This window comes from Hyaena hyaena, unplaced genomic scaffold, assembly GCF_003009895.1.
Source record: "Hyaena hyaena isolate Hyena2069 unplaced genomic scaffold, ASM300989v1 scaffold_1825, whole genome shotgun sequence".
Classification (NCBI taxonomy): Eukaryota; Metazoa; Chordata; class Mammalia; order Carnivora; family Hyaenidae; genus Hyaena; species Hyaena hyaena.
In genome coordinates, this window is record NW_024082444.1 from 90253 (window position 1) to 106075 (window position 15823).

Sequence of the window (15823 nt, forward strand, 5' to 3'; positions counted from 1 at the left end):
AATGGTGTGCTATAGGCAGTGCATATAACTCTACTAGAGGTGATGATTAGAAATTAAATTATATAAACTTACAATAAATTTCATTATATTAAAAAAAGAAAAAGTACTCAAAACTTACTGCTTCTGAATTCTTTTATTACACTTTACTATTGTCTATGTTCTTGAATTTAACTATGTCTTTTGTATCTGTCTTGTGGACATGTTATTTAATGGTATACAACTACACATCTTTTCTTTTTTAAAATTGATGTATAGTTAACATACAGTGTTATATTAGTTTCAGGTGTACAATATAGTGATTCAGCAATTCTATACATTTCCCAGTGCTCCTCAAGACAAGTACTCTCGATCCCCTTCATCGATTTCACCCAATCCCCGTCTGCTTCCCCTTTGGTAACCATCAGTTTGTTCTCTCTATTTGGGAATCTGTTTTTTGTTTGTCTCTTTTTTACTTTGTTTGATCATTTCTTTTGTTTCTTAATTTCCATATATGAGTGAAATTATATAGTATTTGTCGGCACATCTCTTCTTAAGTATGTATTCAATGACTGCTCATTAGTTAGTAACTTGAAATAGACCATGGTGTGGGTATTTACTCAACACCATGGAGATCAGGAAATTAGGTTTAATTTATTGTTATGTTGATTGCTTAGAATTAAGAAAGTGAAGTAAAATATATTAATAATTCATATTAAAGTGAAATGTATTTTGTGGCTGTGGCCATTGCAGTGTGAATAGAACAGCACACAAAATTTAAGAACTAGTCTTTAGTGTTTCAAATCTATTGTCCAGCTCAAGCAAAGAGGTTGCTAGAGTCATTGATGACTTAGTAAAGTCCTAATGTAGGTCTTCATCTATGTTTAAGTTTTCATCTTACTCATTAACTTAAGTTAAAAAAACAAAATTGCTATTAATTATCTGCTGTCCCCAAGGGGTAGGGATTCTCAGCTGGCAACCTCAGTGATGGTGCTTGTGGTGCGAAGTGTGCCTTCACCTCCATTCCAGCTTGCTGAGAAATAAAGGTCTTGTCTTTTACCTGTCAAAACAAACCAAAACAAAAACCAAAACAACAACAACAACAACAACAAAAACCCAAACTTCATGTCAGAACTGCATTTGGAGAGACATGTTAATTATTTGTCAGTATATATCAGGATAATACTTCAACTCCCCACCCCTCACATGAAATGACCTGTCTTCCCAGTGCTAGCTAGTGGTTCCAGAGCAGGTGACATCTGAAGAGATGGTTAGATAAATGGGTCATAACACCTGGAAACAAGGTGTAGGAGTGCGGGACAAATGGAGGAGGGAAGTGGAGATGATGGGGGAGGGGTGTTTAGGCTATTTCTATGAGTACACATGTGTGAAAATAGATATTCATGTTTACTTTGGATCTGTTTAAAAACCTTAATGAATATTTTATGCGTATCCAAGAATATACATGTATACACAAGTGAACACACAGATATATATGTATATTTATATAGCATATAAATACAGTAGATTTAATGGATTTTATTTATTCATGTTTAAACAGGTTAATGCTTGGGCATAGCAGCATGTACAATGAATTCTCAAAAACACTGGTTAGCTCACCAGAGAAATGTAAATCAAAACCACAATGAGAAATTAAGTTAAACTTGTCAGAATGACTGAAATCAAAAAAGCAAGAAATAACATGTCTGTGAGAATGTGGAGAAAAGGGAATGCTCATACACTGTTTGTGGAAATGTATATTGGTAAAGCCACTGTAGAAAACAGCATGGAGTTTCCTCGAAAAATTAAAAATATAAATACCATATTATCCAATAATTACACTACTAGGTATTAGAAGACAAAATAAAACAAAAACACCAATTCAGAAAGATATAGACCCCACTATATTTATTGCAGCATTATTTACAATGGTCTAGAAATGGAAGCAACCTAAGTGTCCATCAAGAAACAAATGGATAAGTGAGATGTAGGGTACATATACAATGGAATATTACACAGACATAAAAAGGAGATTGTGCCATTTTCAATGACATAGGTGGACCTAGAGGGTATTATGCTAAGTGAAATAAGTCAGACTGAGAAAGACCAATACCCTATCATTTCACTTATATATGGAACCTGAAAAAACAAATGAATAAACAAACAAAAAGCAGAATCAGACATAAATACAGAGAACAAACTGATGGTTGCCAGAGGAGATGGGGTGGGGAATGGGCAAAATGGGTGAAGGAGAGTGGGAGATACAGGCTTCCAGTTATAGAATGAGTAAGTCACAGAAATAAAAAAGGCACACTATAAGGAATATAGTCAATGATATTGTAATAGTGTTGTGGTGAGCATAGTATAATGTATAAACTTGTCAAATCACTATGTTGTATACCTGGAATTCATGTGACATTGTGTGTCAACTATACTCAAATAAAAAAAATTTTGAAGAAAGTATGAAACAAAGAACCTTTTGGAGGTAATGAGTATATCTATTACCTTGATTGTGATCAAGGTTTTATGGATGTATGCATATTTCCAAATTCATCAAATTATATACATTAAATATGTGCAGATTTTGTCTATCGATTATACCTTAGTAAAGCTTTTTTTAAAGAAAGTATGTGGAAATGTTTATACTGGCTGCCTTGTGATGGGATAATGATTTTTTTCTTGCAACTTTATACTTTCTTTTTTTTTCCTTACATTGTATATTTGTTGTTTTTGAAATCAGAAATAAAAGGCCTTTCTCTGTGTAAAAACAAAAACAAAAATAAAATATTGGCTAGTTGTTTCCCCACCCCAATTATTCAAATGATACTTACATTTTTCTGAAAAAAAATTTTACCATAAGCAAGAAATACCTGTATTTTAATTTATATTCTTTCTAAATAAGTCTGAATTTTTATCAAAATCCAAGAGTAGTTTTATTTCAGTGCCTGGCACATAGTGGGTGCTCTTAGTTTATACATGTATAGATACTTATTGAATATTGATAGGTCAGATACTGTACTGAGCACTTGGGGTTCAGAAAGAATTAGATAGGGTCTTCACTCTCAAAATGCTTACAGAAAACAAGCAAATACAATTTACAATCTAATATTGAGGCCAGACTAGAAATCTGTTTCTCATGTGCATCACACTCTCTCTGACTTCCAAGACCTCATATATATTATTCTATTTCTCTGGGAAATTCTAGTTCCACTTTCCACCTGACCAACTCCTATTTATTTGTTACATCTCATATGGAAAGTCTATTCCTTTGAAAGGCTATGGCTTGCTTTCATCTTGATATGTATTATCACAACGTCTTGAATTCCCACATCACGGTGAGAACCTAGTACAGTTTGTTGAAGTTTCTTGTTTAGTTGTCTGTCTCCTCCACCGTGAGCTCCTCAAAGACTAAGACCAGGTATGTATCACAGGACCTACTTCAGAATTTGGCATACTAACATAAGGGAAGACACTGTGATAGCTGGAGGTCTCAGTTTATAGGGTAAGGATAAAAAGCAGAAATAGTGCATCCACATCAATTTTCTATTCGCATGTCACCATTAACTGAATGAAAAGACACAGCTAAAGACCTGAAATTTACTGATGGAGGTTATTTTCTTAATATTTTAACTAGTGCAAGATTTTATTCAGTGAGAAAAAGGAAAAGGGAAATAAAATCTGGGGGCAATGACTTTATGAAATATTTCCTATTTCAGGAAAAGAGCCACACAAAGAGAGACAGGTCTTCTTTTTCTGCTTGACACTGTTTTTCCTAGAACACTAATTGTAGAGAAAAGCATTTCAACTACTGGAGTTCTTTTCCAGAGACTCTGAGGAGGAAAGCATCACCCATCCCCTTTGAATTTCTCAAGGGTTACAGTAAAATCATCCAATAATGTGACATTACTTACAATGTCCACCGGAGGGTGATATGTTACTGTTGGTACCACCATTTATAGCATGACCTGTGAGGACTAAATTTACATATATTCTATCTTTTTAAAAATACCAAAGAGATAAAAGAACCCTTTCAGTAGATGTGAAGACATAGAGGAAAAGATGGATATGGCACCCATCCTGCCCCCATTCCCCAGAATGGACTAGATTCCCAGGAGTCTTGAAATGCTTTCCTTCTCACATGATGTGTGATTAACAGGGCACAGAGTTCATGGTTTCTTCTGAAATATAGCTGGTCTCCTTTTTTAAATTTTTAAATGTTTATTTATTTTTGAGAGACAGAGAGAGAAGGGGAAGGGCAGAGAGGGAGGGAGACACAGAATCTGAAGCAGGCTCCAGGCTTTGAGCTGTCAGCACAAAGTCCAACACAGGGCTCCAATTCATGAACCATGAGATCATGGTTTGAATGGAAGTCTGACGCCTAACCGACTGGGCCACCCAGGTGCCCTTAACTGGTCTCTTTACATTCCTTTATATCTCATCCTAGAGAGAGGACAAGATTAGGAAAGGAGTATTATTACCATAGCCATTTTAGAGATGAGGACCCTGAAACTGAAGCCCAGAGAAGTTTATAAACTGGTCCGACAGTAGGGGACCTTTTTCTGTGCTCCCTCAGCACCTTGTTCTTCTTGTAGCTACACTCTGCTTTAAGGTTGTGGTTATTTGTCTCTCTCAACCACCAGCCAGAAAAATAGGGACTTAGGCACTGAATTTTGTTCCCTGCTCTATCTTAGCATGGAGAGCAGTGCTGGGCACCCAGGAGGCATAAAATGGCATAAAGCAGGAGAGAAAATAGGGTCTGAGGTGGTGGAGAATGAGTTTCCATCTTGGGTAATTCCCCTGTTAATAGCTTGTATGGATGAGGACAGGAACATGTTTCTGAGGACAAAGAAGTGGATACTGTCTGATGAATCTGTTAAAGGGGATAGGGCATTTAGCATCCTGCAGACTTGTGGCTTACTACTCCTTTTACCCCATCACTGGACTGCTCTTACTCTCACTTTAAGTGGTCAAAAAATGACACATGAGAGAGTGCACATGGAAGTGTCTTAATGCTAGAGTTGAATACAATTATGAGCATTGGTTCTGTGTGTTGATGTCCTGATCTAATAAGGGCATTAACCACAGCAAGTTCTTGTTGTGTGCTTGCTGCATGTCAGTCACTGTGCCAGACTAGATGTATGACTTTAATCAGTCCTCACAGTGAAGGAGAGTGTGGGTTTTTATAGACTTTACAAAGGCAGGCAGCAGCAGGTAGAAGAGTTGGCATTTCATCCCAGGCCCAAATGCCCAGTCCTTGCACTTTTCTTGAAGTAAGAAATGCCTAAAGCGTGGTCCAGAGACCACGGTCACTGTCCACGATAACTTTAATGATGCATAGACATTTAATATATAGCTTGAAAGTGTATTATATTTTTTTGTGCAACAGGAAAAAAAGCTAACACATAAAGTAACACTTAAGCCTTCTTTGGACGTAGGGGGGAAAACACTGACATCACACAACCTGTTCCAAAACACCTTAAAGACTCCCTTAAAAACCTCTACTTTCCCCAGCATTCCTCATTGGTCCTAGGCTGCTTATTGCTTCTCTTTCTCTCCAAATCTCCATCCTCAGGTATCTGGGAGATACACTTTCCCCAACAACTAGTCCATCCTCAAGTTCTAACACTGTTTCCCATCCCTTTTCACCACACAGCTGTCCCCTATCTGCACTCTCAAACACCAAAAGCAGCCTAGGACCCATGAATGGTATGCAGGTTAATAATGCTCTCTGAAACTCTTGAACATGAGTTTTTAACAAAGTAAACTCATGAATGAATTGCACATGGCTTAGAGAAGCAGAAAAGTCAATATTCACTTTGAAAGAGAAGTCACTTTTAGAAAAGAAACTATACATACACACATACATACAGAAACACTGACATGGTAGAAGCATGAAGTCTTGAGTCATTTTTTCTCTTGATCCCATCCATGCAATGGAATATCATACAGATGTAACTATAGGTGCAATTTGGTATTTTCTGACCGCTGAGATAACTGAATCTCCTGAGGGGCATATATGCTTGTTCATCTTCTCTCTATATATATCTATATTCTACCTCAACCCAATCTCTAGATGGTAAAGGGCTGGACCAAGCTATTTCAAATAACAAAGGAGGAGCTTGAGGAGCAGAGGTACATGTTAGGGAAACCAGGTCATAAATTCCCTTTGTCTAGTCTGGGGTGGGGAAATGATGATAAATGAAAGGTAACGATTGGAGGATGATAGCTTCTCTGTGTGATGGCTGTCATGTTATTTGAAAAATACATAGTAACGTATACCTACTTAGTTCATTTTTAATTTTTTGATAGATACGTCAAGTTAAACAATTCAATGCATATTATATGCACATCCAATGAAACGTGTGTACAGAAGAGAGACAGACAGCAAGAAAAAGAGATGAAAAGAGCTCCAGGCCTTTTATCCAAGTGAGAGAACACTGAGAATATTTATTTGTACTTTATCGCTTCAAAATATTGATACTATAGTGAAAAGTTGGGAAAAAGGTAACCATCCATCAGAAGAGATTGGTTAAATAAGTTATGGAAGATCTACATTTTTTAATTCTATGAAGCCATTAAATGGTGGTTTTTATACACATCATTTAACAGGGAGAGACACTCACCACATATTGTCTGATAAAAGTCTCAGGTATAAAGAAATTACATATAAGTTAATGCTGATTTATAATGTACAACATAGAAATACATACTCTTCTAGTTATTAGGTACTTATTTCTGAACACTTTATCTGAATACTTAAGACATATTCAAGATAGGAATTTCAAAACATCAAAGAGGGTGTACATACAGTGCACAGACATCTTTTATCATTCTTGTATCTCCATTCTCCTTCCCAGAGGCAGTTTTTAAAACAAAACCAAGCAAAATGGCAACATCATTTGAAAACATAGGTGCAATGAGTTATGTAACACTCGTGAACCTTAAATCTACTATATACAAATACATTAAATAAACAATGTGGCCGAAAATAACGCACATCTCTAAGTAGCAAAAACGTGAATGCGTACCTAACACACCCACGCACACAGATAACCAATAGAAAACGTCCTCGTAAAGGTTCACAAAAGTGTTTGGATATAGTGAGTGGTCTTACATGCCAGATGCGACCATTAAAAACAATTTTGTTCACAATAGCACAATAACGGTACAGCACATATGAATAATATGGAATTTTATCTGTGATAACTGTAGGAAGAATAATACAAGTGAGTGTTACGCAAGGCGACCTGAAAAGGTAAAGAGACACTGCTTGCTGACTGTATTGGAAGATTAGGGCTGTTCACATGTGTGCTCTTTTTTTTTTTTTTTTTTTTTTTTTTTTTTAAGTAAGTCCGTTGAAATACACTGAGAGGGAAAGGGTGGAAGCTTGGCGCGACATCAAGGGTTCCCCAGTCCAAAAACCGACCTCAGTAATTCCTTCACAAGCACTGAGGTGGCCCCTCGAGGGGCACCGGGCACGTTTCAGGCGTGTGGCGGCCGGAGTCAGTGCCACTCTTCGGGAGGAGAGGCAGGGGCTCACTCGGGGGACACGTTCTGAATGGCCTTGAGCTCCTTCGTGGCCTCCTCCCCCCAGTCGCCACCGTCGACCTCCTCGATGACCACGCTGCGCACGGTGCCCGCGTCCAGGCAGTGCGGGGCGACGCCGTAAACCCCGGGGTCAGAGACAGACGCGTGAAAACTCTGCACCCCGCACCTGCTGCAGAAGCTGTGCAGCGCCGGGTGCGCGTGGGATCGGTACGTGACGATGCTCTCGGCGCCCAGCAGGAGAGTGAAGCGCGAGGCCGGGACGAGGAAGTGCCGGTGCTGCTTCTTCCTGCACAGCCTGCAGCTGCAATCCACCACGCGCAGGTCTGCGGGGGCCCAGACCGCGAAGCGGACCGCGCCGCAGTGGCAGCCGCCTGTGTGGTACACCAGGCCAAGGTACTCGAAGGTGTCCAGCAGGAACTTGGCGGCGCCCTCGCAGCTGAGGCCCCGCCGCTTCCTGAACGTCTCCCAGCGCTCCCGCTGCGCGCCCAGGTCCATCTCGCCCGGTGACGCGGCGGGCGCCGGCGGCTTCGGGGCTGGCAGCGGGCCTCTGGAGGCTGCCTCCCGGGCCCGCCGCCACCAGCGCTTCCGCCGCAACCTCGCGGAATCCCGCCGGGCTGCCGCCGGCTTTCTCCCAGCCGCCTGGCTCCCCACGCGGACATGGAAAGGAGGGCGCCGTGCGCCCACGACCGAGATGGCTGCGCAGGCGGCGGCAGGCTCCCCAGGCTGCTTTCGCCACCGCGGCTGCTGGGTGTTCGCGCTGTTTCTCACTCTGCCCATGGCGACTGCAGCCTTCCAAGCGCGTGCCCACCGCCACTCGTTTCCTACTCAGTTACTGAGCAGCCTCGTTGCATCAGCCTGATTGGCCACTTGTTGAATGTGATGTAGAGACCCTTCCTTTGACCCTATCAAAACAGCCTTTACTGGCCTGAAATTTTGGCTGAGCCTATCAGCTGCCTCTTCTTTTAATTATTATTTTCTACTGTTCATTCAAAGAAGAAGCCTACCCTTAAAATATCAAAACACTGAAAGTGCTGCAGACCTTTTATCAAGCATTAGCATGCATGCGGAAGCAGGCAGAACAATTTGTAATAAGCACTGTTTATCTAATGTAGAAGAGACAAACTGAAACATAGACAAAGTGTGTAGTGTGTAATTGCACTAATAAAAATGACGACCTACAGTACTATGTTACAACACACCAGTGGACCCAAAGAAAGAAACTATGTAATTTCAATACAGGACAAGAAGCTCACTTGTGTAAGTGACCTCTAAAAATAAGAAGTAAAAGAAGAAAAAATACGGTAATTTGTTCATCTATACCAAGAAAAATTAAGAGCTCTGACAAGCATGAATATGAAGCTGCAACTTTGTTCTTTGGAGATTGACGTGATCATTTCACATGGCCAGAGGAGAGACCTCATAAAATAAGCATGGATCCTCCTTCCTGAGGTGTATTCCGCATCTGGGAAAACAATGAGAAATCTTCCAAGAAGTGCTTCTTGAATTAGGTAGTGACATCTACACACACTGGCTGCAAATAGAGGTCTATCCATAGCCTAGACTCAATAATTCTTAACATTTTGTCATATATATCTACATTCATGCATGTGTGTATATATTTTCTGGAAAACATTTTTAAATTGGATATATGCATCAGTGCCAATTTATCTCTCAATATTTCAGCACTCATGTCCTAGGAATAAAGGCTGTGATGATAATTAAAGGAAAACCTCACTGAAGTGGGCTGGGGATGCTGGAAGGGGAGGTTGGTAGGGAAATACTACCCTTCAATGCCAATTATAGGAAGAATTGCCAATTAAAAACCCCTACCAGGGGCGCCTGGGTGGCTTAGTCGGTTAAGCGTCCGACTTTCGCTTAGGTCATGATCTTGCGGTTGGTGGGTTTGAGCCCCGCGTCGGGCTCTGTGCTGACTGCCAGCTCAGAGCCTGGAGCCTATTTCGGAGTCTGTGTCTCCCTCTCTCTCTGACCCTCCCCTGCTCACGCTGTCTCTCTCTCTCTCCTAGAAATAAATAAAAATTAAAAAAATTAAAAAAAAAAAAAACCCTACCAGAAGTATCTCAAAGGAAAGAATGGTCAAATGAAGGCTTATCTTAACAGGGAAAGATGTACATTGCATCTCCTACAAGAAATCCACTACCCCTGCAACTCAGCCAACGAGAAATGGGCATCACCCTGAATCTTGTTTTTCTCCAAAGGACTTTTGTTCAAAACAGCCCTTCCCAACTTGCTCCTTCTTCCCCTTAAAATAATGTTCCTCTCCTTTGTTTGTTGGACTTACCTATAGTTTTGCCATAGTTTGCTTGTCCAGGATTGCAATTCTCTGCTATTCCCAAATAAACCCAATTTTGCTGATAAAATAACTGTCAGCTTTATTTTTAAGCTTGGCATAATTTCTTGTCTAGCTACAGTATCATTATCACATCTACAAATCAATCATAACTCCCCAATTTCATCTAACTCCCAGTATATTTTTAATTTCCTAAATTGTTGCTTAAATGTGTTTTATAAACAGTTTCCTCCTCAATTCAGGATTAATTAAATTCACTCATTAATTTTGGTTATTTCTTTTTAGTCTTTTTAATCTGGAACCATCTTACTGTCATGTTTTTAACATGACATTGAATTTTGTTTTTAATTAACCAGGACAGTCCACAAAAATAGACACACAGGTCAATGGAGCAGAATAGAAAACCCAGAAATGAACCCACACCTATATGTTCAACTAATCTTCAACAAAGCAGGGAAGAATATCTAATGGGAAAAAGATGTCTCTTCAACAAATGGTGTTGGGAAAACTTGACAGCAACATGCAAAAGAACGAAACTAGACCACTTTCTTACATCGTACACAAAAATACATTTAAAATTAATTAAATACTTAAATGTGAGACAGAAGTCCATCAAAATCCTATAAGAGATCATTGGAGTAACCTTTGTGACATCTGCTATAGCACTTTTGTTCTAGATATATCTCCTGAGGCGTTGTAAACAAAAGCAAAAATAAGTTTTTGAGACTCAGAAAAACAGTATGGAGTTCGCTCCGAAAGTTAAAAACAGAAGTACCTATGATCCAGCAATTGCACTACAGACATTTGCCAAAAGGACACAAAAACACTGATTCAAAAGGACACATACAGGGGCGCCTGGGTGGCTTAGTTGGTTAAGCGGCCCACTTTCGCTTAGGTCATGATCTCGCGGTTCGTGGGTTCGAGCCCCGCGTCGGGCTCTGTGCTGACTGCCAGCTCAGAGCCTGGAGCCTGTTTCAGTCTGTGACTCCCTCTCTCTCTGACCCTCCCCTGCTTACGCTGTCTCTCTCTCTCTCTCTCTCTCTCTCTCTCTCTCTCTCCTAGAAATAAATAAAACATTAAAAAAAATCAAAAGGACACATACACTCCTATGTTTATAGCAGCATTATCACCAATAGCCACGTTATGGAAGGAGCCCAAAGGTCTATCGGCTGATGAATGGATAAAGATGTTATACATATAACATTAACTGGAATTTAAATAAAAACTTTTAAGTTTTAAAAAAAACATAATAATCAACCAGGCCAACCACTTACTGATTTTGCCTGATTTTTTTCCTAATAGTGTCCTTTAGGTTGCTCTTTTACCCAATATTTTCCCCATACATCTAAAAGTCAGGTCTAAAGGCTTGATAAGATTCAAGTTACACATTTTGGCAAGTATGCTGACAGATGTTGTATACTTCATATTGCATCATATCAGAGATTCATGATGTCAAATTATTCTGGTAGTAATGATTCTAAATGCTGTATCTTCAGTAAGATAATTACTGCCAGATATCTCCATTATGGAGATACAGTTTTCTTTTGCAATAGCAAGTAATCTGAAGGGTGTTATTTTGACACTGTGTGAATATTTTGTTCCTTTCCAACTTTTGCCTAATGATTTAGGAGTCCATTGATAACCTTTGATTGAACCAATGATTTCAATGTTGTTTGATTATAAAATGGTGATTTTGTAATTCTAATTTTCCTTCTACTTTTTTTTTAAATATTTTTATTTATTTCTAGGAGAGAGAGAGAGAGAGAGAGAGAGAGACAGCGTGAGCAGGGGAGAGAGATACAGACTCTGAAATAGGCTCCAGGCTCTGAGCTGGCAGTCAGCACAGAGCCCGACGCGGGGCTCAAACCCACTAACTGCGAGATCATGACCTAAGCGAAAGTCGGACGCTTAACCGACTAAGCCACCCAGGCGCCCCAAATTTTCCTTCCACTTTTATTAGCTGACTTTCAACCATAAACATGAACTTTATCTCACCAAATGTGGATGGACTACTGTTTTTCCCTTAAAGGAAGGGTATATACTTAATTCTTTACCTTTAATTATCAGTTTCCAGAGTAAAGAGTAGGAGTAATAGTAATCTCCATTTCAATAATTTACAGTGAACTATTTTTTTTAAGGTCAAAGTATTCCAACTTTGGCCCATAGGAGCCTTTTTAAACTGGATCCTATGTCTTTTTGCATTTCTCCATTAATCTTTGACCATTTCCTTGTTTTTTTGGAACCAGATGCTCCAAGCTTTCCTTAGACTTTTACACTCCCATCCCTGGAATCACACATTTCTATAAAGAGCTCTGGTTCGTTTTAGTGGACCATGGTATTTAGAACAATGCCTAGGCACATCACGACAGACTTATTATTGTTGAACTTTTTATTGAGATAATTATAGATATACATAGAGTTGTAATATATAACATGGAAAGGTCTCTTGTACCCTTTACCCAGTTCCCCCCAATGGTAGTATTTTGTAAAACTCTAGTATGATAACTAGAATATTTTTATCGATAAAATTCACCAACCTTATTCAAATTTCCCAAGTTTTATGTGTAAGTTCTGACAGCTGACTTTTCCTTTTGAAACGCAACTGCCTTGACTTAAGCTTTGATTGCCAAGTCATCTACATAAAATAGGTATCCACTTTATTTTTTAAATTATTTTTTCTTTGCATTGGAGAATTTTTAAATCAGTCTGAGTGTAGTGTATTTGAGGAGAGAAACCACAGTGAATACCTGTGCATAATTAACATAATTGCCAACATAATCAAATATACCCTGCCGTGCATATCTGCATCCCAGAGGGTCTCCAGTGACTGGTTGATTTCTGCCACCCTGTCATTACACATTTTCTGAATTCAGCTTTACTTTTGGTTTCACAGGGTTTTGGTTACACACTGAACTGTTAATTTTCATGGCCGTGTTTCTGAACCAGCTAAAGTCATTGCTGCAACGTCACAGATGGACAACGGAGAAATTGCTGCAAAGTGGATGCAGGGGGAGCGATGGACAGAGGGCCTTTGCCATTGTGTGCACTGCCTCTGGGGGCTTTTCTTATGAAGGAAATCTTGATCTCTTGGTTATTAAGTAGCTACCTCACTATTTTTTTTATTGGTGGGAAGAGTGTCAAAAATCTTTTTATTTTTTTAAATTTTTAAAAAATAGTTTATTGTCACGTTGGTTTCCATATAACACCCAGTGCTCATCCCCACAAGGGCCCTCCTCCATACCCATTACTCCTTACCTCCCCCACCAGAGGACCTCACTATTTTTTTTGAGGTATCCACTTGAAGATGGCTATTTTAAATAAATAACAGTACCAGCTACAAGTCTAGATAAAAAGCCAGGCTTCCCCCGCCCCACCCCAGACTCCTTTGTTTTATAAATCATTTGGGCCGCTTGTTTTTTTTTTCTTTTCCTATGCTTTAAATTCTTGCTATTTTGTTTTAACTTCATCAATAATGAGTGAGCCCTCGAAATCTGAGACCCCCACCCTACACCCCAATAAAAGGAGAACCCTAGGCCCTTACCTACTCTCCCCTGCCTCCCCATGACATTGCTGTGATGCTCCAAGTGTGTTATGTAATTTCCAGAATGTGCAAGTAATAAACTTTTATTTTCAAAGTTTCCTGATGGTTGCTGATGAGGGAATCTTGAAATCACTATAAGAACCACAAGGGTCAGTCCAGCCACAACATTGGTTATTGACAGACTGAGACTGGCACAAAACAAGTTCTTCAGAGTTAGATCACATATATAAATTCATGTCCCATCATTGCAGTCACTAACCACTAGTACTACAAATCTATTCACCATTTCTAATGTTTTGTCATTTCTAAAATTTTATATAAATGAAATCAAACATGTAGCTGCTTAATACTCTGTATCATCCAAGTTGTTTGGTGTATCAATAATTAATATTTTATTGCTGAGTCATATTCCATGGTGTATATATAACACAGTTTGCTTAAACATTTACTTGTTGAAGGACATCTGGGATGTTTCCAATTTTTGGCTATGACAAACAAATCTACTATGGATATTTGTGTCTGTATGACCAAAAGTTTTTATTTAAGATAAAGAGTGTGTTTTCTGGGGCATATAGTAATAATTGCATACTTAGCTTTATAAGAAACTGCCAAACTATTTTCCAGAGTGACTGTACCATCTTACATTCTCACCAGCAACACAGAGTGATCCAATGTCTCCAAATCCTTCCCAGCATATGATGTTGTCACTAACTTCTATTTTAGCCATTCTGTTAGGTGTATAGCAATATCTCATTGTGGTTTTAATTTGAGTCTGCCTCATGGTTAATAATATTGGACATCTTTTTGTGTACTTATATGCAATCTGTCTCTATATCCTCATGCCTTTCCCAATTTTCTTATTGGATTTTTGTTGTTTTCTCTTTGTTTTGCATTTTTACTGTTGGGTTTTAAGTAATTCCTTGTTGGAGATTTGGTTTGCAAATATTTTCCTCTAGTCTGTACTTATTTTTTAAATCATCCTTACAAGGGGTTTTTCAGAGCAAAAGTTTTTATATTTTATGACATCCAATTAATCAATTTCTCCTTTACTGATCATGCTTTTTATCTGTCAGGCCTAAGAACTCTTTGGCCCTAAACCCGAAAGATTTTATGTTTTTTCTCCTCAAGATTTTAAAGTTTTTTATTTAAGTCTGTGATTCACTTTGAGTTAATTTTTATATTAGGTGTTAGGTTTAGATCAAGATTTTTTTTTCTTTTTTGCCCATGGATGGTCAATTACTTCAGTGCCATTTGTTGAAAAGGCTATCCTTCCTCCACTGAACTGTTCTTGCACCACTGTAAAAAACAAGATAAAGATATTTGTGTCGTTCTATTTCTGGACTGTCTATTCTGTTCCATTGATTTATGTGTCTATACCTGCACTAATACCACAGTCTTGAGTAGTGTAGCTATAAAATAAGTCTTCATATCACATAAAGTAATTCCTGACACTTTATTCTTTTTGAAGATTATTTAAGCTATTCCAGGGCCTATGACTTTCCATATCAATTTTAGAATAAGCTTATCTGTGTGTACAAAAATCTTGATGGAATTTGGATATTAAATTGAATTACACCTATGGATCAATTTGGAGAAAGTTGATATCTTTATTATATTGAATGTTTCTATCTTTGCATATAGCATGCCTCTCCATTTGCTTAGTTCTTTGATTATTTTCATCAGTATATAGTGATGTTCAGCATACAAATACTGTACATATTTTAAGTGCATACCCAAGTGACTTAGTATGCTTGGGCTGCCATATGAAATTACCATAGATTGTGTGGCTTAAAGAACAGAAATTTATTTTCTCACAGTTCCAAAGCCTGGAAGTCTGACATCAGAGTGCCAGCAGGGTTGGGTTCTAGTAAGAGCTTCTCTTCAAGTGCTCACATGGCAATTCCTCAGTGCATGCATGTGGAGGGAGATTAAGAGAGAGATCTTCCTCTTCTTTAAAGGCCACCAGTCTTGTTGGATTTGGACTCTACCTTTATGACATAATTTAACCTTAATTACTTCCTAAAAGCCTCATCTCCAAATAAATTCACACTGGGGGTAGGGCTTCAATGTATGAATTTGGAGGGAGTGGGGTGGGGCAAATTCAATCCATAGCACTAAGTAATACATTTTCTTTAAAGTAATTGTAAATGGAATTGCATTTTTAATTTGGTTTCCACATCTCCAGTGTTACTTTATATAGAAATGGGATATATTTTAATGTATTGATCTTTTAACCTGTGACATGGCTGATCTCAATTACACTAAATACTAGGATTTTTCTTTTTCACTAAATACTATGATTTTATAGTAGATTCCTTGGAATTTTATAAATAGACAATCATGTCATCTGCAAATAGAGGCAGTTTTATTTTTCTATATAATTTTCTATCTTTTCTTTATCTTGCCTTATTGTACTGGGTAGAATATATGTAAATTTTAGGGGTACAACA

General features: G+C 38.5%; 1 protein-coding gene across 1 annotated transcript; it reads right to left on the bottom strand.

The window, feature by feature from the left end:
- Positions 1-7326: 7326 nt before the first annotated feature.
- On the bottom strand, positions 7327-8335 carry LOC120226719 (centromere protein V-like protein 3). The gene has a single exon (XM_039224910.1). The coding sequence runs from the start codon at positions 8299-8301 to the stop codon at positions 7513-7515; it is 789 nt and encodes a 262-aa protein (XP_039080841.1). The 5' UTR covers positions 8302-8335; the 3' UTR covers positions 7327-7512.
- Positions 8336-15823: the final 7488 nt, after the last annotated feature.

Coding starts and splice junctions, on each gene's coding strand:
- LOC120226719 (XM_039224910.1), bottom strand. CDS start 8,301: ATGGGCAGAGTGAGAAACAGCGCGAACACCCAGCAGCCGCGGTGGCGA.